Source organism: Lutjanus erythropterus, chromosome 10 (genome assembly GCF_056507025.1).
Source record: "Lutjanus erythropterus isolate fLutEry1 chromosome 10, fLutEry1.hap2, whole genome shotgun sequence".
Lineage (NCBI taxonomy): Eukaryota > Metazoa > Chordata > Actinopteri > Lutjaniformes > Lutjanidae > Lutjanus > Lutjanus erythropterus.
Genome location: NC_139326.1, coordinates 13156325 through 13181168, shown reverse-complemented (window position 1 = coordinate 13181168; position 24844 = coordinate 13156325). Strand labels below are relative to the sequence as shown.

At 38.4% G+C, this 24844-nt stretch overlaps 3 protein-coding genes across 9 annotated transcripts in view; 1 reads left to right on the top strand and 2 right to left on the bottom strand.

Annotated features, from left to right (window-relative positions):
* Nucleotides 1-9581, bottom strand: part of slc4a4a (solute carrier family 4 member 4a) — a 63737-nt gene extending 54156 nt beyond the window's left edge. For 6 of the 7 annotated variants that reach the window (XM_084728250.1, XM_084728248.1, XM_084728253.1 and 3 more), the window contains exons 1-3: nt 9430-9581; nt 8326-8422; nt 1899-1972 (exon numbers count right to left, since the gene is read on the bottom strand). In XM_084728250.1, the coding sequence (XP_084584376.1) occupies nt 1899-1972; nt 8326-8342 (91 nt within the window). In that variant the 5' untranslated portion in view covers nt 8343-8422; nt 9430-9581. Of the gene's footprint in view, nt 1-1898; nt 2230-8325; nt 8423-9429 lie in introns of those variants that run through there. The other variant, XM_084728247.1, reaches the window with a different exon arrangement.
* Nucleotides 9582-19972: 10391 nt separating this feature from the next.
* Nucleotides 19973-21514, bottom strand: LOC146320132 (nuclear factor 7, ovary-like). The gene has a single exon (XM_084729479.1). It carries the CDS (start codon nt 21389-21391, stop codon nt 19991-19993), a length of 1401 nt encoding a protein of 466 aa, XP_084585605.1. The 5' UTR covers nt 21392-21514; the 3' UTR covers nt 19973-19990.
* Nucleotides 21515-22607: 1093 nt separating this feature from the next.
* mapk1 (mitogen-activated protein kinase 1) overlaps nt 22608-24844 on the top strand; it is a 34803-nt gene continuing 32566 nt past the window's right edge. The window contains exon 1 of the mRNA XM_084728246.1: nt 22608-23220. Within this exon, the coding sequence (XP_084584372.1) occupies nt 23075-23220 (146 nt within the window). The 5' untranslated portion in view covers nt 22608-23074. The remainder of the gene's footprint in view (nt 23221-24844) is intronic.

Sequence of the window (24844 nt, the reverse complement as noted above, 5' to 3'; positions counted from 1 at the left end):
ACCTGGAACTTCGAAAGAGACACTTTCCACCAGGAATGGGTGACATGTTGATGACGTGCTTGACTAGCAAGAGAAAGACTTACACAAATATATTCATATATATTTATTAAGAGTTATATATTGTTAGATCAGATAGAACATAATCTATTATGTATTTTAGATTTAAAAAACAATGCATTATTTGTTTAACTTTGAAGCCTGTGTAAATAAAGAGTTTTTATATCATGATAATTTGAAATCTGAAAACTTTTCACAGGCCCCCTAGCAGAGGGCCACGGACCCCCGGGGTCCTCGGACCCCCATTTGGGAACCACTGCCTTACATCACAATAAACAGCCATTGTTTTACTTTCATTTTTGTACATTTGTGTGGTTTCTCTGTCCAAATTCTTTAATAAAAAAGCAAAAAAAAAAAAAAAAAAAACAATAACAAAGAGCCGGTACTGGAACCGTTTTAAACACTTCCACCAAGAAAACAAAACAAAACATGTGGTTCTTGGACAGTGAAGCTGGCTTCATGCCAGCCTCTTTAATCTGCTGGACTAGAACCAAAAAACCCGTGATGTTGCTGCTAATGTCATCACCGTGTAAACCTGACCTGTCTCCTAGGCAACGAGAAGGATCATCGGCAGCCAGGAGTTTCAGGTTTGAAAAGATGTAAATGGACCAGTGAATCAGTTTGCTATTAGCTGGCACTGCGCCAACTGGGTCCAAAATAAGACAAATGCAGCATATGTTGGACAGTTTGCCGGGACAAGGACAGTAAATTGTTAAGAAAAGTGGGTTCTCTAAAACGGGATGCTGAAGGAACTACATAAAAGACCACTCCACACGCCTTATCCTATTGTGTTATTAATAAAGGAGAAGATTTATTTAACTGTCTTATAGGTTAATTTAATTTTTAAAATCTGCCTTAGAAGCAAGATTTTTAAAATAATTTGTCAAAACAAAATCTACAGGTCATTATGATGAGAAATTCAAATGTTTGCAGGCCTAGTGCAACTATATATCGATGTATATATCAATATCAATGAAAATGTTGTCCTTTTTTTGCCATATCTAAATTTTCACTCATATAGGCAGCATTTTATATATATTTGATCATTTTCTTACTTAATTTGTTTGTTATTTGTGTTGGTTTTATTTCTAGTTAACTATTAATTATTAAAAATACCAGTGAAAGTTTACAATTTCTGCCCTGATTTTGGATTTTATGTATATACAAAAAAGAAAAAAGAATATCAGCCAATTTATCAATATTGGAATTTTTTAACTTCCTAATATTAATACAACCCCTAAAATCCACTGTCAGTCAGGTTTTAGATTGCAGTTAAATTACAGTACTGTACACTCTCTGATGGCATTAATCCATTATTTATTTATTTTATTTATTTATTTTTTTTTATTTATTCCATCTTGTGCATTTTTCCCTTGTCTCTTTGTTGTGTTGCAGGTCTTCGAGCGGATTAGTGAGGTAAACACAGGATCACATGCTCCGTGTTCTACATCTTTCCCGTGCCAGCTCACTAAACAGGTGATCGTCACGGTGTATGTGCAGGAAGTGCGCCAAAATTGGCAGTCCCCAAAAGGATAAATGACGCCCTTCCTGTCTCTCTCAATGAGTGCCCGTACTTTGAAAAACAAAAAGCTATTCAGAACCGAGTTGTTTAGAAAAAAGAAGAAAGTCTAAGTCTGAAAAAACAAACTGATTTCAGGTAGCACAGATTTTAGGCCTTCAAAGTAGAGATTCAGTGACTCCTGAGGAACTTCTCTGAGGTGGAGAAACATTTAAAATGCACCATGTTTTACTTTTCCTGCCATTTGTGTCTTTACTGCTTTGCTGTCAACATCATATGGGAGGTAAAAAAAAGAAGAAGAGATATTTAAGTGTAAACTTACCCTCTACTTCCTCCTCGTCACAAATGTGCTTGAGTAAGGACGCCCCCCGGTCCAGCACCGCCTCGTCCTCCATCCTGTAGTAGTAAAAGAGGAAGAAAGACTGCTCACACTTCTCTTCCAGCGACAACGTGGAGCCATAGCTCCTGGGCTCGTTCACCTGCAGTAAATTGGGACTGGGGCTCAGTCTGGTGCTGCTGGTGGCGCTCATTTCCACCCATTAAACACTCATTGACGAATGTGACCACCCCGCCACTCTGAGACGGCGCCCTTTTCAGTGAGCAAACTGCCCACAGGTGCGAGAACGTGCGTCGTCCTTGAGGAGGGCAAAGTGCGCAGTCGATAGGTACAATGTAATGGATTTAATCTGGCGGAGGGGGGTGAGGGAGAGGACAGGAAGTCTCTGCTAATTGAGCGCGATGACCAGAAGGGTGCTGCTCATGCGCAAAAGACACCCGACTGACTGAGATTTGAACCCATCGAGATCTGGATCTCGCTCCGTCCCCACTTCACCTATCAGACACTGAATCAAGGTGTTGTGTTTAATTGCTGGAGGAAAAACTGCATGCAAAAAAAGTATCAGTTAGTTAGTGTTGCTCCTAATCTGTCACACGCCCACACACACACACACACACACACACAACAAAGCCTCTCCATCTGGCCGGTAATGCCTGCCAGCCCCCTCTCCACCACCCTCCACCTAAGAAACAAGTGGGGCATCACATGCCTGTCTACTCATCCGCCCTTACAGGATTACGCCGGCTTTACTTAAGTGACAAGACACACACAAGCCTATGATGGGCCGGCGTGCCGGAGCCTCCGCTGCTCTCCAAGACGCCGCCACATGCGTTCATCTTCACCTTACGCCCTCTCCCAACAAACATCGACGGGGAAAAGGATTAAAAAATGTTTCATCTGGGCTCTGTGGCTGAAAAGTTTTGTTTGTTTTTGTGTTGGGAGCAACACAGTATATACTTCAAGTCAGGTACTTGCACGGCAAAAAAAAAAAAAAAAAAAAAATCACTGCAGTTTTAAACACAAACAACAGATTCAAATATTTACATTAAACACTTCTTTATAGTAGCTTTATCAGGATCAGCAGCGTTAGCAGAGCTATCTGTGAACTGTTAAAATAGACCGCCCCCTCCTCACACACAGCACACACACACACACACTCATTCACCAACACACACATAACAACACACACATACCAGAATACCTAAGCCCTGGGTTTATCCTAACAGGATCACAGACAAATTGGTTTGTTTTGTGAAACAATCACAACATGTTTTATTGTTCTGTAACAGGTTAATTAAAGGGTTCATAATTATCCTTAAATTAAAAAAAAAGTGATTTAAAGTAATTTGGCCACAGAAAGTCAGAGCTTGTTTTATATTATTAAATAATATGATTGATAACTATTATTAAAATTATAATATGTAACATTTCTGCATTAAAATGGCAAGGACTATGTTTTACATTTTGTTAAGTTGTGTCCAACAATGGTCAATGAAATCTGTTTTTTATTCAAGGTTAAAAGTGTTTCCTGCTATCTGCTTCTGTGAAAGCACAGGATACATCAGAGAGCGAGGAAGGAAAGAAGCTGGTTCACTGGATTAAACACTTCAGGTAACAAGACGACGGCCATGTTGGTATTGATGACGTATACTGGCAAGAATCTGGCAATATATTAGATTAGTAGTAATAGTAGCAGCAGGAGGAGAAGGAGTGTTTGTATTGTGAGGTGTTGATTGAAGAGGTGTTGCATATAAATCATTCTTTATTTAATGTTGTAATTCTTGTCTGGTACATTTGATATGATAATGTCATTCATACTCTGAGTAATGATCTCCAACTACAAGTCCATTCTAGGTCAAAGTGGAGTGGACAGAATGGCAGGGAGACACCCTGGACACGACAGTCTCAGAGGTCAAAGGTCAGCGACAGAACAATACTCCTCCAGCTGGCCGGGATTCAGCGTCCAGCTCAGCATGAGAGGACACTCTCTGTCTCGCGTAATCTTCATTTCACACATTGGAGTACATTCAGTTCATCCGTGTTTTACTTTGGAAAGTTTCAAAGGACAGAACAGGAAGTAAAGTATGTTTGCTGTAATCCTGCCACTGCCAAATCATCAGTCTTATTTTAACTCTGAGAACCATCCTGTGACCATTTCAGCTCCATGTGCGCACAAACAACTCTCCAATCAACACCTGTGAAGTCAGAAATAAGACTGGAACACTTCATGTTTAGCACGAGCTCACTGACTACAATTATTCTAGAAATAAAAAGTTTTTTTTCCATCACTTTCAGAGCTGTTGAGATGCTGTAGTACTTTATTACTGTGGCTGAAAAAACACACATCCCCACTTATTCTCTCTCTTAACGTCGCCTTATTGACACATGTTGTCTGACATGCACCAGTATGAAAACTCCTTTTGCAATACATGATTTTTTTTTCTATCTTTACAGGCAGCATTTTGAGCGTATTTGATCGTTTTTCTTTAATTCAACATCAGTCGTAATACTATTTCAGTGCCCTAATGTCATTTTGGACAATAAAGTTTGTTGTTAAACTGTTAAATATCTTGGCTCCATTACACATCTTTGTCAAATGTGTTTGATGACCAGAACTAGGCCTGAACAATTTAAAAATATTTTTTTTTTATGATATTGCAACTGCAACAAAATTATTATGTTGTGATTTTTGCAGGGATATGTACCAAACAAAATTGTTTTCTTAAGTCTGTAAATGTATAGGCCAGGACATCTCTGCAGCACAACGATATTTAATTTAAAATGGTATTTTGACACACATTTTGCCTTTTGCAAATATAATATATTAAAAATTGCAGTAAGCCATATTTCGATTTCAATAAATTTTGATTAACTGTTCAGCCCCAACAGGGCCGTCCATGTTACAATAGCTAACACCTCACAATATCAGTTATTAACATCTATTTACCTGTGGATTTATTTATTACCTATTTACCATTCTTTCCTTATTACATGTATTATTATTGTTATCATTATTACTACAACTATCTCCCTTGTTCTCTCTGGTTTATTTATGTACTATATCAAATTGTGAATCTCACACTACTTGTTTCTTTGTTTGGTCGTGTTTTTTGTTTGTTTGTTTGTTTGTTTGTTTGTTTTTGTTTCTCTCTCTTTCTCTATGTTTGTTTTTCTGTGCGTATTTCTTCCTGTTTTGATGACTGTTGTTTTGCCTCAATTAAAAAAACTTATATACATACTTTCTAGTCTCATAAAAGGTAAAAGGCAACATGATAATAAAATGGCACCTTTTGATTCTGGAGAAAGTTTTGGTTCCTACAAAAACTTTCACTTCATTTTTCAGTAGTTTGTTCAGTTTAATAACCTAATATGACCTATTATTCAGATAAAGCATGACGATTGATTACTCAAAAGTATCTCAACAAGAAACCAGCTTATTTAGCTCTAATGTGTAACTGTCAACTAATAAAGAGTTTTAAAACAATATCATGATTCGCCCACAGCTGAGAACTGGTCTTTCATCTGTGGCCTCCACCAGCTTTCCTTCTAACACCGGCCTTCCCACTTCCTCCATTGCCACCTATGGAACAATCATGGACATAACAGGCTGAGCCGACCACCCACACACGTCTGCACCCCAAGTTACCCCAACTACACTGAACCTGACAATCTATCAGACAAGGAGAGAATTGAAACGTGCTTTACTGAACTTATTCAGCAAGAAAAAAACATATCTAAATGCTTTGGATATGATGTGAGACTAAAAGTCTAACTCCACTGTCATGTTGCATAATCAACGTGTGAGTACAGTTTCACTGTAATGAAAGGAAACTATATTTCACTTTTTTTTTTATTGACCTTGGCCCTTTGAACAGCTGTTTCTACCTGAAAAGTCATTTCCTACATTTCCCAGAATGCTTTTCACCACTTAATCAAAACACTGCAGAGCAGACAATTTGCAACACATCTTTTGCATCTTACTTTTACCTGCAGGTTCTTACATTTCCCTGATGATCACATGTACCTTTTCCTGAACGCCTGACTTTTTTTCTTAGAATGAATCTTGGTTTGAGGCAAAACAATCAGCCAACAAACAGAATAAAACTAGCAGAAATACAGAGTTATATAAATTATTTGGCAAGGTTTCTTGTTTTGTTTTTTGTAGTTTTTACATTCTACCACTTCATGCAACTTTTGACTTTAATGATTATATTCAAAAAAGAGAATATAATCTAGAGATTTAACAAACTCTTTACAGAATAATAATAATAATAGCTAGACTATCAATAGCCAAACCTTCAATCAACCTTATTACAGGCCATGCAAGCAATCAAAACTTGACAAGCTGTTACTTTGCACTCATGATTGTGTATTAGTTGCTATCTGTCTTTCACTTCACAGATAACATATCAGTCTCCCTGCCCTTGTAGGGCCAACAGTAATCTGCATGTAGCCCACATTTACTATCTGTTTGGAGAGGAGAGCGTGTTCTCTGTACCTGAGATGATGCAACTGTCAGCCGTGTGTCCAAACCATGGAAACATCAAACAGCCTGAAGGCACCCGGACTGTGTTATGGTATACAGTATCTGCTGCAGCCGTCACATGATGAGATATGAATAAATGTATCTGGTATCCTGTTCTCCAATCAAGTTTGCAAAGTCAAATCCGACCCGCAATGAATGCAAAATGTCAGATATCCAATTTCTGTGAACCTCAAAGGGTTTGTGCACACAATAGGAGGGATACCTACAGTTTTTGTTAAGTGATAGCCACACTGGGCTTTCGTCTGATAGTAGTTTTCTAAATTCAAAGCCTTTTGTCTTGGCACATAACCACACCACATGTTTTCACTGCTTACGCGAAATGAATGGGGGTCACATGGAAAACAAAACGCAGGAATTTAACATACTTTATCATCCAATATCACTATGAAAATCATCAAATAGCTGTCAGAATAACTCAATCGATCCTGTTCTGCCTGTGTTTTCATTATTTTTCCATTTTAACCTATTTTTCCTCTTTTTTGTGTTGTGGACCTCTCTGCAGCACTTTACTTCAGGATATCAGCATTATTGATGTGACAACAGATTTAATTTTTTCAACAAGAGCCTGGTGCATTTCAAAGTCAGAAAAATTACTTTAGACTACACAGGATGGTTGCTGGTGGTTTTCTTTTGCATCAGCACAGGCAATGTTTTGGTGTTATTAAAAGACCAATCCAGCAGTTTGGCAGTCGCCTGCCAGACTCCATTAGCACATTAATCAATTTAACTATTACAAAACATCATCTCCTTCTAACACATTTTTCTAGTTATTTATTGGTTTCTCTGGTTTCTTTACTTCTCTGTGACAATAAACAGAATATCTTTCATTTGAGGACACTTTTGGAAACAGTAATCAACATTTTTCAGCATTTTCTGAACTTTTGTGGACCAAACAACTAATCGAATGAGCGACAGATTAACTGACAATAAAAATAATCACTAGCTGCAGCCCTGGCTGTGATTGTGCAGCATTAGAGAAACAAATGGTGTGTGTTTAGGGTCACTCTACGTTACACAAAATCATATCTGAGGAATGTTTTCCTCCAGGGCTAGGATCTTTGCAAAGCAATTACATGGCCGTTCATGTCTTGACGCTTAAACTTTAACATGTTCAAACTTTAAATGACCTTTATGGAGTTTATGAAACACCAGACCCCGTGCAGTTTCCCTATACAGAACAGATTCATCAGACAAGTACAAAAAGCAGCTCAAAATTAAGTCAGCTATGATTTAAAGGTACAACCAGTAGGATTTGTCTGAGCATTTTTGTCTGCATTTGTCCGTTCATAAGCACAACTAAAAGATAATTGAGTGTCATTCCCGGGATGTCAAATAACAACATTTTAACGTCCTGAGCATGTCAAAAAATGCCCATCACAATTTCCCAGAGCCCAAAGTGACAAACTGCTTCTTTTGTCCAACAAACAGTCCAAAAAGCAGTAAATCCTTATATTTAAGAAGCTGGAACCAGCAAATGTTTGACATTGTAGCATCAGTAATGACTGAAATGATTTGGATCGACTAAGAAATAAATCTTATCTAATCTAATTGTTGAGTCTGTAAATCATTCATTTAGGAAAATGTTGTGTATTATGCCTTTCAAATTTCACTTGAAATACAGCAAAGGCAGCTACCAGCCCTCACTGTCTGAAGCAGTTGGTAGGAGGCATAAATTTCACCTTCTTAGCAGTCAGTTGTCAGCCTCATTATGAACCACTTGTTCTGCACTCATCTATAAGCATTTATTCCTCTTTGTATGAAGCATCAGTAGCTAGGCTCTCCTACACACTGGGGCATCTTACTCCACTTATCTAAGTTCAAGTAGCTGTGAAAAGCGATGGTGTAACGCTTGCTGGAATCACTTACTTCTTGCTGCCGCTCATCTCTTCAGGTTGCGTGTGATAAATCTCCTTACTGAATGTGCTGAGCAGAGCGGATCACCGAGCGGCTGCTGATGTTTGACCTGACAGAGTAACACATGGAGAGATCATTTCCCTGCTCTCAATGCACAGCCACAAAGTAAAGTCTCTTAAGCTACAAAGAAACCACCATAAAAAATATTATACAGCACAGGTTATCATAGTAAGACTTATTATGGGACATTTAAAAACACAATACTGCAATCTGATCACAGGAGAACCACAGGCACATTAAAAAGGGAATAACAGATTGATGATACTGTCTTTGTGTAGCTTTGCAAGAACTGCAATAGGAGAGAGCACAGACAAAAGTATAACTTTTTTCTATTTTCCTTCTTTACACAGATGCAGGACAATAGCAACACCGTGTTACCTTTGTTTGTCCCCTATTTCCATCAACTTGATCCTGGCTAGCTTAGCTCAATAAATTAAGCCTTCAAGATAGTTAGCCCACGGTGAGGTCAAACAGATGATATATATATATATATTTACAGTCTTCAATAACTTAACATTACTGTAAAAACAGGAATGACACTTGTATTTTTTGACTTTCTAAGTGAAAAATCAGTTTTTCTACTGTAACTCTGGATAGGGCTGAGTTGCAACCGTCCCCATACCATTATCCCTGCTCTCCCCTAATCCTGTTCCATTTTACAGAGCAACAGCAGACAGACAGACAAAGAAAAAGAGCAATTATAATTTGATGCAGCTGCTTTGGCTGCTGAAATCTAAGAGTAAACACTGCAGGAGTTTGAAATACCGCTCGACCAAAACAAACCACACTCCAGCTGCGCTTTTACGCACTTTCGCCACCATTTAATCGCGTTACCAGTTACTAAATGTTTCAATAAAACTTTTAACCACGCAGACAAATTCAATAAAGGTGACATGAAGCACGGCAAAGTGAGCTGAAGGCAGCAGTGACGCGCTGTAAGAAAACCAACAGGGTTATTGTGGTGATTTGTGTGAAAAGACCACATGCACGCAAGGAGTGAAGGAATGAGTGTCAGTCGCCAACAACTCACAGGTGGAAAAAGAGTAAAGGACTCACCTCTGTCCTCTTGATCTTTGGTCTCTCTTGGTGTGTTTGGCTCTGGCTGTCACCCCCGCGGTGGCATGAAGGTAAAGAAGTCTACTTCCACTGCTCGGCTCGGTTTGTCTTATGGCACTGAGCGGCGGCTGCGCTCACTCAGCGTGCTGAGCCGCGTCTATCTGCTGGACTGGACCATCCTTCTGTCAACGCCACTCCTCCGGTGGGAGGTCAAAAAGCTGCTCCACCACTGCTGCTGCACCATCATCACTCCTCTTCCCCCCACACCCCCACCCTGATTAAGTCAAGTCATTGTACGGCTTTCTGCCAGGCAGGGTCAGTGCGTCAAGGCTCACAGTTCATCATGAAGTCAGCAATAAATATGAGCACTTGTAGTTTTTCAAGTTAAAATCAGTGGTTAAAAATATAGCAGGTTGATAAGCATTGTAGTAGTAAAAAAAAAATGCATGTTAAAATAAGAATATACAATACTTGACAAGTTTCACAACAGCAATGTGGCTTCAGTGAAACCAGTTAATCTTACAGTCAGTTCATTATCATGTCCTCTTGTGCAGAAATGCTACCAGTGGAGGGAAATTTCACCATTATTTCATCTTTAAATAAAAGGATGAGAACACCATCAAAGACCAGAGCAAGTTCTGCCTTCAGCTGTGAAAGTCCTCCAAGAACTCCGCGTCAAGTTAATTTAAAGTTTAGTAGTTCACCCAGAAATGAAAATTCAGTCATTGTCCATTCAGCCTCATGCTGATTGAAGGTTGGGTTTCACAGGAAAACAGCATTGCAGAATCTCCCAAACAGTGTAAGTGAATGGTGATCAGTTTTCAAACAGAAAAAAAATGAACAAAAAAACATTAAATGCCAAAAATTGTCCTTCAAGTCAACTTAGCATATACAGACCAACCACTAACATTAGCTACCCCAGACGAGAATAAATTAATGGCAGTTTACTGGAAGTTTGAGTGTGACGTGTCTTTGAAAACAAAATGGATACTTTCAATTCAATTCATTTCCAATTTAGTTGTAGCCCATGGCACCATATCGTACAGAATTAGTACATAAGTTCTATAAAACAACACAAAAAGGGCAAAGTGTGCAAAAGAGAACAGACATCCAAGCACACACACACAGGCAAGCAAACTTTATAAATGCAGTGTTTGGTAACAATCAAGTGAAAAGGAAAGTCTTACATGACAATTGTGGAACCACAGTTGAATAAACTATTGTTTATGTAATTCTGCTGGTACTTCCATCAGGGAAACAAAGCTATCTGTGGCTCTGGTAAAATGCTGTGTTAATGAGACATTATTGTTATTATATTCTTTAACCCCAGATTATACAGATAAGACGGCCCTGTGATATCCCTCCACTAGCGTTCTGTGATGTTTGCCCAGCATCTCACTTCTGCAGGATTAGTGCACTGTTTTCATAACAGACACTTGTTGGGATTGTTTATTTATTTCAGCTGTGAAGTATGCATTTTAAATCTACAGTGCCACCTGTTGGAGGCAGCATGGAAAGATTAGCTGTCATTGCCCTCATACTATAAATTCATACCATAAATTACTGTAATTACGCCTCCAGTAGACCTTTACCACTGAAGACATATTGATAAGAAACAGTCAGGTAAACAGAGGTGTTACAAATGATGCTAATTAAGTTGCTCTTCCTTTCAGTGTAGCAGAGCCTCTCCAGTGAGCCGACACTCTCAAAAGGAGCAGACGCTGATCTGAATGTGACAGAATCATTAGTATTGTTGATAACACCTGTGTTTCTCCTGTTATTTCATGTTAAAAATGGCAGCTGTGAAAAAGATCTACAGTGGCCTGTTATACAGCTTAAATCTAACAGGTGCAACAGCAATCATGCAGCTGAAAATAAGTTATTTAGACGATTCCTCAATGTGTATTTGAAGCAAAGTTGTGTTATAATGTGAATGAATTAGAGAAAATCATTAATTATTTCAACCTGCACCATATATCATGCTGTATCACCATTGTTTTTCACTATAAAGTCCACCATCATTTCATTAATAGGCTAAATAATGAATTATGGGCTGCAGTACTAAAAGGTCACATGTCAGTACTGCATCTTACATATCTTGTGAAAGTATCAAATAAATTAAATGCACCCCTGGACCTTTGCTTTTTGTCATTAAGTTTCTATCTCTCCCATATTTCAGATGAAATACTTCTATAGCTGCAAAGTCTTTCAGGAACTGACAAAACCAGCCATGTTTTGGCTCCACGTGCCTCTTTCAGATTATCCATCCATCCATCCAGCAGGTTCAAAATAGTTTAAAAAGACCACTCATTAAATCTTATTGAGGTGACATTAACCTACTTGCAAAACAGGAAATTCCAGCAGATGGCAGTTACCATGTTTTCAACATATGTAAGCATAAGTGTCGGGGCGAGCGAAAAAATAAACCATAAAACTAATAATAATCACCTTTCACCATATCCAGTGTCAGCATGACGTAACACAGACAAATTTAGCTTCAGCTGAACCAGGTAATTTCCTTGAAAATCAAACTATTTCCGCAAATAGACCTTTTCCATATTGATATGAAACAGTAGGGTAAACTCAGGTGTTATGAATGACAACTAAGACCCTGTTTTATTCACTGTAGCAAAGCCTTTTTGAGTGAGCCAACATGCACAATAGCAGCACTCTGACCTGAAATAGAGGGAACCTTAATTAGTATCATTAGTAACACCTGTTTTTACTCAACTATTTTATGTAAAAATACCTACTTTTTAGCTCTGGTTTGGTCTCCACCAACTCCAAAGATAGTTCTTTATCTGCTAAGTGTTTAACTTTCTCTAACTTTGGCTCTGATAAACCCATTGAACCCAAGTTAATGGATATATATCAGAGCTTGTTTGCTGAAAACAGCTGCCTGCTGACACCGGTGAGATTGAACATACAGTAAATGAGCCGTAAAATAAAAACAGTGGGGTAAAAGAGGCAGGGCCGTAGCCAGAGTTTTAGAAATACTGAGGCCATGGTAGAGGGGTCTGTGGGTTTGCCCCCCTGAAAACTTTTTGAAGACTGTATTACAAATCTATGCATTTTAATGCATTTTCAGTGAAACGATCACGCAATGATGTCAGCATCAACACACTGAGGAAAACTGGACTAGAATCCAACACGAATATAGCAATGTTGATTTTTTTCCTTTTTCACTTCAGTTAAAATCACTTCTCAGTGCAACTGCAGTGTGTTTCAGCTTTTTCTCTCAATTAGTGTTGACACTCATTATTTTAGGTCATCCAAACAATCAGAATCTAAAAGTTACACGTGGCGTAACAGTGAGAAATTCTCTCGTCTTAAAATGTTTTCAAATTAAATATGACGTAACAGGTTGTGCACAGCTATGCTGGTGAAGTATACTAACTTTTGTTTAAAACATACCATACAATTAAGCAGTTTTAGCAATCTGTCACTTTAATTTAACATTTTAAGAAAAAGTATGACGGTTGTGACCTCAGTGTCCTCAACTGTTTCTACAGGCCTGAGAAGAGCCCAGAGAGGCGGGGCGACAGATCTCTTTGGTTTTATCATTATACTGTACAGTTATTTCATCTTATTAATTGTTAAAATATTGATCAATGAAGCTTATTCGAAATATTTAAATGTTTCTCATCAGGCTGGACTGTAATAATATGACTGCTGATGAAATACAGTTCATTGCGTTGAACTATAATTTTGCATCCTTTTCCATACCTTAATGTATATTGATTGCAGAGAGAATTATAAAGGACACACTTGAAAGGATGTGTGCACTGCTGCTGTTAATGTTCAATTGTTCACGAGCGAGAAACCCTGTCTTTGGTATTACGTAACACTCAGACTCAACACGTCAGCTTTTTGTCGTCTACACACTAACCTTGGTTGCTGTGTAACATTTTCTTCTAAGACCGTGCTGAACTCACACTTCTCAAACTTTTGCTGGATTATGTACAATAACTAGAGTGTAACATTTAACTTGCATGAAAATCAAGTTTAAACATTACTTGGTTGGTATGTTAAATGTTTCGGGTGTCATCTACAGCACGACGCGCTCTGATACCTGATACTTTTTGGAAAGTTAGGGGCTATTGCCAAAACATAACCAGGAGAGGGACTTCTGCTGTCAGGTGACTTTGTTGACTGAGACTCATAGTCTGTCTGCACCTCAGACTGATTTGATATCTGGTTTATTTTGTAAATAAGTTGAAAAAGTCCTGTCTATCAGGAATTTCAAACGGATACTATCAGACCTTTATCTTCTATTAATAATTCATATTTATGTTCATATTTATGCTTTAAATACATTGTGAGTATGACATTTAGTATGATTTTTTTTTTAAATATAATTTGTTACTTATATTTAAAGATATAAAGATATTTATGAATTATAAAAACACAAGTTGCAAACATTTGGCTGTTTTGAGTTTGAAAAAGAAATTAGAATGTAATTATCTGCTATATTAAGAAAAACTTCAAGCATAAATTAACAATTACAATATGATTTCTTTTACACAGATTATATTATATATTATATTGATGATGTAATGATGTAAAGTAAGTGTGTGGTTATTTATTATCCTTTCTGGCATGCCTGTTTTCACTGGCACAGCTGTATTTTTATACAGCTTATATATTTTATATGTGTATTTCATTTTCTCATAAGCACCTCAGTGAGCAAAATAATGAAGGAAAAACTAAAAACCGTGAAAAAAGGTGTTCAATTATAGCAGCTGATGCTGTTTTTCATATCTAAGATAAAACAGTTTGGTGAATGAATTCATCACCATGATTATGTTTGGGATCTGAATGGTTATTCCAAGATAAACAACCCGAACATGACATAATCAAAAGTAAGATATTGCTGTCTTGTGCTTTTTTTACCTTCACTACTTGAATTTTCCACAAGTTGAAATTTGTTCTCAAAACAATGTTTTATGTTTTTATCCATAACACAAAATATTTTTAAGGCTAACATCAGTGCGACATATCTGAGACAAGTAAGTGTGGGGAAAGAATTGTCCCTCATACATGAGTGTATAATGCAAAACAGCTGCTGTTTTACACATTTACAACCCAAAGCATGTCAGCGTTTCCATGTCTTCCTCCAACGACAAGTTTTATTTGTGGAAAAAAGGCAGCAAAATTGAGGGAGACGTACTCATCCAGTCCCCGGCTTTACTTCTCATGCTATTTCAAAAGGCCATTATATTGTAATGTATTTGACTTGATTTTCCCTTTAAAGGAGGATTTGAGAGACCCTTTGTAGTTTGAAATGTCTTCCATGTGACTATCTGATGCTGCTTTTTTGATCCCTGTTGTCTTTCCACTGGGTTTTATTTTGGGCCAGCTCGTGCCTTTGATGTAAAATTGTTCCAGGAAACACACTGTAGTTCCACCTCACCTTTTCTCTGAAAGTCTCCAAGCCCCAACGCGACATAAAAAATGGGCAAAATTGTATGAGAATTTTATTATCAAGCGACTCAGCTAATACACTCACTTAGTCAATTAATAATTAAAGTTATGGGGATCCAGAAACTAATTTGTGCCCAACTCAGTTATTATTATTATTATTTTTAAATAATGTTGCTTGAGGCTCCAGGGGTTGTGCAGTAGCTTTATGGTGTTCTTATGTGTGCAACTGTGATTTAGTTGACCAGGTGTCCCACTTTACGTGAGACTGCACGGCATGATTATCCCTAGTTCCCCGTCCCGCATATTGAAACCATGTTCCACATTTTGAGTTATCAAAAGTCAACAAGAATAGAAATAGAATAGGCAGAATAGAACATTGAATGTTTTTTTTTTATCACATTTTTTGTCTATACTTAGCTAGTGTTTAACGATTTTGAAAAAAGTTGAAAGACTGACAAGAATTATTAGAAATAAAATGAAAGTCATCTGTACAGTTGCTGTATGATTACTTTGGGGCGCCCTGGTAGAGTCCAGTGCAGCGGCCCTGGTTTGATTCCAGCCTGTGGCTCTTTGCTGCATGTTGTCCCCTCTCTCTTCCTCCTTTCCTATCAGTCTTCAGCTATGCTCTCCATTCAAGTCACAAAAGCCCCCCAAAATAGTACTGACATTTGACAACAAAAGACACAAAAGTCTCGCTTTTCCCAGAACTTTCAGTCACTCAGTTGAACTATCTCCATAACAACTGGGCAAATTACATCCGCTGATGAGAACTGAAGATCTTCAGATGCAGCTGAAAGCATCTCAAGGGCAAACTGCTGTTACCAAGATCAAAAATGAACACATTCGACTGACCTTATTTGGTTTGGACTGTCACAGCTAAAGCTGAATGCTACAAGGCTAAAGAAGTCAGCAAAAGCAGATGTTAATGTGGGTTTTACAAAGTGTTTTTATGAAATAAATCAGTAAATTAGGAGTTTTAAACAACAACTTTTGAAATAACATTCCTGAGATTTTGTGAGGAAAAAAAATACATCAGTAAACCCTGGAGTTTAACCAAACGTGTCAGGCGAGGGAAATGGAGATGGATTATGCAGAAGCAGGGCATAAACATATATGACAAGACAAGTGCTGGATTCATGCGCACTGAGAGGAGCAAATTCCATGAATTTCACAAAAGTGTGGTGGTCTGGAGCTGCCTTGAAAACCACCATGCAACTTGATAACTTGGTTCTGTTTGACAGGGAATTAAAACCACGTCATGAAAGTGAAATTGTCCTGATGAGTGCGTTGTTTAGAGGTAGTGGTGAGGAGCAGCATGCTTTCATGTGTGCATTAGCTGCTGGGAAGATATTTTCATAAAGATGTGAGGTTTCAGTGTGAAGCTCTTGGCAGAGGCCCGCAGGAGGAAACAGGCCTCTTCTGAGCCTCCTGCTGTGACCTGATGTCCTTACTGGGTCTGATTTTACTGACTGTGCTTTAAAAACATCTGAGGAACGTATTTGCAACCCACATACCTTAAATTAAATTTCTGCAAATAAAAACTGCACAGTTACATGTGTCATTTCATTGCATAATAAAAATAAAAAGTCTGATTCCAGGTAAACTGTGACTTGACTGGTTGATGGATTCTATTTTTTGACTTGTCTGTTTTATATGACCGTTGACTTTTCAGTCATCCTATCCAGCTGTTAGAGGCTGCAAATGATTAACATCTGGTTCAGTCTGAAATCTTGTTTCAGCTGGCGACAATGTATATAATGTTAATGGCTGCAGGTCTGCAGAAGGTGCTTCACCATCTGTTGCCTGGCAGGGATCTGCACTCCATTCGCCATTTGCCACACCAACTGTGTACAGTATGTCCACATATGAATACTATGTGACAGACAAACAAAAAGTAGATGTAGTCCACTACAGACTTTAAAATAAAGCAGTTTATTGGCGTCATAAACATTTCCATCTCTTTGGGATACTTTCCAATTACAGATGTAGAGGTGTGACATCAATATTTTCTCACAACAAGAGAGCATCTGTTCAAAAGGGAGAATGAAACAGATTTCATAGAGTCATTTACACGTTTCTCATGATTTCTCATGAGTAATGACCGTGTTAAAGGATCAGTTGCCAGACATGAAGGTGTAAAATGATTTTCCTTGAGCCTGATTTAGGTTATGCCCAGAGGACTTGAGAGGTTCAAGAATATGGAGTCTTTTGACTCATAAAGAACAATTTCTATTGAACACTGAAAGCATTTTGGGGTGTTGACAAAGATGTAGGCCTCCACTGTGCATCTAATTTGCTTTTCACATCAGGAACGCCGGACGAGGAAAAGTAATCTAATGGAATAAGGGTGTGGGATCAAAATATACTCTTTAGTAAATGCAGTAATGTCAGATAACCAGCAGATGGAGCTCAACCTCCAAAAGGGACAAAAGGAATGTTTACATGCCTGACCCAGCACAAGTCCCATCACTGTTACTACTGGATTCATTTAATATCAGCCTGTGATTAAAATGGCAATGATTCATTCCTGTAATCTTTTTTGGCCCCATTCTTGAAATAGGGCCAGTGCACTAAAATGAAGACCACCACACAGTCCAAAGTAATAGCAGGGTTTCCCTGGATGTTTTTGAGACAAAGGTGGCAAAGACTGGAAAACATGACAAAATCATGATTTGACACATAAATGTGTCTGTACCCCAGGGATTTAAATTTTATACCAAGTTTTTATACCAAAAAAATACCCAAGTTCTTGTGTAAATATACAGCATAGCCACTTCCTCAGAGATTGAGTAGCGGTCTGTACACCATCATTTTATTTTTATTGTGAATTAGAAAACCGTCAGAGGACCAGCCTATGTAGGGCAAGATTTGGCCCATGGACCACAAGCCGAGTATCACTTCTCTAAACTGTAAATGCAATCGTCATATTGTTTTATTGAACATCACAGCTGTATTGCATGTCTGCAAAAGGTAGTCTCTTACCCAAAACATTTCATTCATGCTTTAAAGCTGAGTTATTATCATCATTGTGATGCTAGTGGAGAAGTCAGGAGATCACCAAAGTCGTCAGGATTCATCCCGTGCAAACATTCACGGCAGTCTATCCGATAACTGTTGAGATATTTCAGGCAGAGCAACATTGCCATCCCTGGAGCCATGCTGCTGGCACGCAACATTTAACTAGAAAAGATACATTTGAAAGGTATACTTAAAACTTAATTTGTTGTGTTTGCAATTTACCTGCAAGCTGCTTTTATATGTTGTCATGACTGTATGTTATTAAATGAGGATGCTTGAGGGAGGCTGACAGTAATGCACATGCTGAGGAGCATGAATCTCCCAGCTGGTGGCATGATCTGTGGAGCGACTAACTGAATCAGTGTTGAAGTCTTCATGTTACTGTTAATCTGTGACTAAAATAAAGCCACATACAGGTTTGCACTGCTGTTTTCTGTCCCTTTAGGTGCACTTTTGACCTCAAGATATGTACTTTTACATTATTGCACTAAAAAGATTGTGTAAACCAGACTGTGTTCTGTACTGTGGCAGTTAATGACTCAATACTGCGTGCAACACTGATTTACTGGGCTTTAATGTCTGATGTCATGCTGGTTAACACTGCACACTGTGGGGGCAGTTCTTTCACTTGCAGTTAAAAATTAAACCACGTCTTATTCTGTGAGGACCAAATTCATTGCTCCTCTCCATCAAAATCACGAAAAATCCTTTGGAAAGTTTGAGACTAATATTTATGTCTCAATATATTATTTCAGTTTACAAGTGTCACACTTGGCAGGTGCAACTGGTCAGGAGGAAGGTCAGTAAAACGTCTACAGAGAAAGCAGCCATGTGAGTCCTTAACATTGGTCCTGCATCTCCCCCTACTGTCCAGTATAGATATTACATGAGTAACAGAGCTCTGTTTCTTCATATGGACGCTAAGGACAGAAAAAATGACCACAATATGAATCATGTCTTTTAGGACCACACTTGATATTACTGACAACTTTAAACCAGTGTGAAACCTTATTAAATATATATTATTTAATAAGTGTTTGAACCATAATTTAGTATCTCTGATTTCTAGAAGTTTGGATTGGGAAATGTCTAGAAATTTAGATTTGTTGTAATAAGTCACACCCATGTTAATCAGTTATTACCAAAATTCATGCAGTCAGGAGCTGAGACCATGCAAAACGATTTTCATAAAAATCCATGCAACCAATTAGGAGATATGCAAATGCAAAAAGTCCCCCCTAGAGGAGAAATGCAATGTGCTTGAAAATTTTGGCTTAGTGAACTGAACACATGCCTTGATGCCTTCACATTGATATCTCAATGCATCCATGAATTATTCCATTTTTGTTTTTGAAAATGAGCTATTTTGATATAAAATTGAATCACTTGTAAAATCTAAAGAGATTCACGAATCAAAATTCCTTTGATAACTTTAGATCAGCAAAGTCCGCAGATGATGCCGACTCATTTTCAGGATGATTGGACCAACAGTCAGATGAACTGAACGATTAAAATGGTGAAATAATTTTTAGTCTATGCCAAGCTGTTTTCAAGATAACTGCAAAAACATAAACTCAATGTTACAACATCACCTTGAGGTCAATGAGTGTCATCCCACACTCGGGGGATGCAGAGGCATGTTAGCGGGGGCAGAAATGACCAGGGGAGGAATTTAGAGTGAAACAAAGTTGAATGAATATGATTTATGAAGGAAAAATGAACAAACAAGGGTTTGCTGATGCTGACCTTTACCTTACTAAAACCACTGATTTAATCATTGTAAAGTATTTAAAATAACTACCTGACTAAACAGCATTCAGTTAGTTTAAAAACACACAATGCTGTCTTCTTGGAAATGCAAATCAGTTTATCCACCCTTCATACTCTGCATTAGCATTATTTAGTCCTGCTGACTGACTCAACAGAATAACACCTCAGATTACAATGTTTATGTTTACAATGTTTATTAAAGACCGCAAAACTTCTGCTCATGGGTGTAAATAGAGACTGTGCAGTGTGGTTTCACTGGGGCCCATAGAGAGCATGGGCCCTCCAACAATGGATGGAAAATGGGCCAAAGTGAGCGATTCAGAATAGAATTAACTTACATTCCTAGACATCACTGAGAAAAGATTCTGATATCAACAGTTTTAGCATCACCAGCCTCTCCAATACTAAAAAGTGGGAAGAGTTTCTCAGTGAAAGTGTCTCTGTAAGTGTAGATGTGAGTCATGTCTTCAGGGTCGTAGAAGGACACCTCCCCCCTGTCATAGTCCAGCTGGACTATGATCCTCTGGAGACTCGCCTTCTCTGTGACAGTCTCACCAAGACCATCTGTGTATTCTCCATCACTATGCTTTAAACACCAGATTCCACCTTCTGGTGACTGGTCTGCCTTCCCCTTCCTGTTAACAGACTCTTTAACCAAACCCACAAGCCAAAAAGGATGGTCTCCCACCTCCACCTCCCAGCTGTGTTTCCCTGAGCTGAAGCCATCAGAGCCGAGAACAGTGGTGTACTGAGTGTTTCTCTCTGGATTGTCAGGAAGCTGCTGCTTTGTGTCTCCACATCTCACACTGGTCAGATCATCAGACAGATAGAGCCAGCTGTTTGCAGTGTTTGGGTCCAGAATGACAGGAGTGAAGTGGACCTTGTCCTTCATCTTGTCCCAGACTCTGAAGGACAGGTTGCCCAGATGTTTGGCCACATCTATCAGTGCTCCTGAGACCAGCTGTGGATCTGACAGTGAGCTCTGGACTCTGGCTCTGGTCTGAGTGGGTTTATAACTGCTGAGGAATGGCACGTTGTGTTTCTGCAGCTCTTCTTCAACAGCACAGATACTGTCTGACAGAGAGGAGATCTGATCCTCAATCTTCTTCATCTCTCTGCTGATAGTCTTCCCCTTCTGCTCCTCTTCCTCCCTCAGAGCTGCCAGTCTGGACTCCTCTTCCTCTTTCAGGAACTGGTGCAGCTTGTTGAACTCTGCTCTGATCTGTCTCTCTGTGGACAACAGCTGCTTCTTGGTGTGTTGAATCACTTCATTGTATGTTTTCTTCACTTGTTTGTATTTGTCCCTCTTGTCCTGTAGAGACTTTAAGTCAGATTTCAGCTGCTCCTTCAGCTCACTGACTGCTTGATCTATAGGAACCACCTTGTGACTCTGGTGGGGAGAAAACTCACAGAGAGGACAGACAGCTCTGTCTTCATCCTTACAGAAAAATTTAGGCTCTTCCTGATGTTTACTACACACCACCTCCACCTTCTTCTCTTCTTTTTCTGTCTTTTGTTGTGTGCCAGCAAAGGAGTCGGCCAGTTCCTTCAGTGGAAAGTTTACATGTATATTTTCTTTTGAGGATTTTCTTTTACAAATGGGACAGTTTTTGTTTTTAATTTGTCCCCAGAATTTTTGCAGGCAACTTGAACAGAAGCTGTGGTTGCAGCTCAGAGACACAGGATCTCTGAAAATCTCTGAACACACGTGGCAGCTCAGGAAACTTTCAAGAAGAGTTCTCTCAGCCATTTGTGATTTTTCAACAGCAGGACTCACCAAGTTACTGTCTCTTCCCTTGATTTCTTCAAATACTATGAATGAGCAGAGATCTCACAGCCTGTAATGGCGTCTCAGCTCCGATCAACAATGTTGACATCTACTTTCACTTTCTGTCACCAGATTTATGGGTAAAATAGCTGGAAGTGCTGTGATGTCATGTTGTCACCAGCAGATGGAGCTGTCAAACCTTTTTTGAGAGTAAAATATCTCCTTGGTGGGACAAGATTTAAGAAGTTCACAGTAATTATAGAGCACAATTTTTTGAAAAAAGAAGAAGAAAAAATGGTCACAATTATGTTGACTGAACTTGTATTTGCAATATAATACACAATTACAGTAAATTAACAGTTTTGCATTACAATTTTCATGTTCACTGAAAAAAAAAACATTAAAATTGTGATGATGTGATATTCATTGAGGTCTGTACCAAACGACCATGCTGGGAAAACAGAAGAATATTATGAAGTCTGTCACACCAGTTTTTTTTTTCCTTTCAATGCTATTGACCGTTATTGTGTGTTCACATAACTGTTAACCCTGTTATGGTTGTTACACAAACTGAACTGGAATGACTGATTGTACACTGCTTGTATGTTGCAAACTTTGAATAAAACAAAAAACAAAAAAAAACGACCATGCCGGGAAGCAAGATTTTTAGGCCACATTTGGTTCTTGTTCAGCCATTTGGATATTGCACTTTGCCATATTGTGATTTTATTGCGATTGCAACTAATTGTGCAGCCCTGGTTATTACAATACAAACACAATAGTAAAGGCAATTGTGCTTGTTGTGGTGACAAATCTGATCGAATTGACAAAGACTAAAAATAAAATACATTTCCTGTATAGTTTTATTTTGTCTGAGTATGTTTTGTAAGCACATAATACCATTTTAGCTTGTTGTTATGCATTTTGGTTAATTAGTAATGAGTAACTTAGTTTTAAATTCAGATTTAGTTTTCTCAGTTTATTTATTTATTTGGAACACAGGCGTCATCTATTTCCATTATAATTGAAAGACGACAGACACCTCCTTTGCTGATATCTCCAAGACTTGGCAATTCACACCAAAACTATCTAGATGGATTAATAGGGTCCCTTGTCCCTTTAAGTACATTTCCTTGATTTTACTTACATACTTTTACTGAGAAACACATTTTGCTTGCAAGAGAGTATTTTCATGGTATTAGTAATTTTATTTGAGTAAAGGATCTGAATACTTGATCCACCACTGTACTTAGTCCTGTTACTGTTTTGCTTGTGCTACTGAGTCGCAGCAGTACCTGAAGGTAACACTGGACATCAAAAAAAAAAAAGAAAAAAAAAAAAAGAAAAAAGAAAAAGGAAAAGAAAAAAAAAAGAAAACACCGGATCACATGACCGCCTCCGTTATTTCCTGCAGCAGCAGCATCCTCTCCGCTGCTCGCTCTTGCCTGCCTGCGACAGCACAGCAGTGGTGTGGTCTCTCTGAACGCACACTAACGGAAAGAAAAACACTCCACACGTAGTGAAGGCCTCTGCCACACCGAAAGCCCTGTTTCAGTCACAGCGACGACGGATATAAACACACTCACATATATTTTTATAATCTCAGTTGTTGTTTTCTTTTTTTTTAATATAATTTAATAGCGTTGTGAAAAGCCTGTCCTCATAATGGCGACAGCTGCGGTGTCTGCCCCTGCTGGCTGCGGCCCCAGCCCCGGGTCGGGAACGGAGCTGGTCCGCGGGCAGGCCTTCGACGTCGGGCCTCGGTACAGCAGCCTCTCCTATATCGGGGAAGGAGCCTACGGGATGGTGTGGTAAGTGTACCCGAAGTCTACGTTTACCCACCTAGTCTTTTTTTTTTTTTAACATATTGTAGAGTTGAGCCTCCACCTTTCCCTTTTAGCACGACATAACGGCTGCTATCTAACTTACATCTTTTCCGTTAAAATACGACTAATGTCACGTTTGAGCCAGCGAGCAACAGTGTAACGCGATGTTAGTGAGCGAACACGGCGTCCGTTTGCGAGGAAAAAAAAACGGTTAAATGACGGCTGAGCTGGCAGACTTTTCCAAGTTTACATTTGGTGGGATTTTGCGTTGTAAGGATCACCTACAAGAAGTCAATGGAAGTCCAATTTATTTACGTAAATACTACTAACTTGCATTAATGGCAGGTTTTTACGTAAAATGCGTAATTTGTATCGCTTTTCGCTGAGGGTGTATTGTACCTTCTACTCTAAAATCAGCTTAGAAAATCAACAAACCTACTGTTTGTCTATAGTATTTCTGCAACAGGCTCTCTATAGGGTGTGTGCAGTCCTCCACTCTACATTTACAGTGATTTTAATTGACTCTGGTGATTTTTATTCTCAAACTAGCATAACTCTGCCAATAGGAAGGGTCTGCCTACATGTGCATTTGTGGAGTATCTTGAAAGGCTTTAAGGCTGCAACTAATGATTATTTTCATAATAGATTATTGTCTCAGTGAATCGATTAATAGTTGTTTGTTTTTATAATGTCAGGAAAATGGTGGAAAAAAAGTCAATCAATGTTTCCAGAGCTGAAGATGACTTCCTCAAATGTCTTGTTTTACTCACAACTCAAAGATATTATATTTACTGTCAGAGATGAGTAAAGAAGCCAGAAAATATTCACATTTAAGAAACTGAAATCAGAGAATTTTGACTTTTATTTCCTAAAAAGTTACTCAACCCAATTAATCGATCATCATAATCGATCATAAATGCTCAAAGTATTGAAATTGTGTCCTCATTAAAAATAAAATACAGTGTGGGCATGTTTTTTTTTCATCAAATTTTAAGTCCTGGAGTTTAATCATTTTAGGGGCAAGGCCACATAGTCTTGTGTTGTCATGTTTTTTGGAGTGCATGATGGCCAGATGTCAGGGCAGCAAGTACATCACAGAACAATGACTTCAACTCCATGGAATTATTTAATTAACTTCAGAGTTAAGGATGATTTTCTTTCAAATGGATGAATGAAATTGATTTTATTGAAATTGGCCTAAATAAACAAACAAAACTGTTTATTTCACAAAGTAATTTATTATTATTTACAAATTACCAATATTTATATATATGACATTGAGTCATTAGTTCAAACACACTAAACCTAGACTGATGAGAGTCACTGGACTCGTTTTTAGTATGGTGATAGTGAGTCAGGGAGAGAAACATTATGTTTATTAATGTTAATATTACAAACATGAGGCTTTCATACTCATAAGGCTCATAACACTTCTTAGGCCACTCAGTCAGTAGGTCAACGTAGGGATCTACAAGCAATGTGTAACATAATATATTGCCTTTCTTGTGTTATTCATTTGCAAATTTATCAAACTGTGGTCATAAATAGCCCATTTTCCAGCAATTCATAACAGGCTAGGAACTGAACCCACTACTGGTTGTTTGCGTAA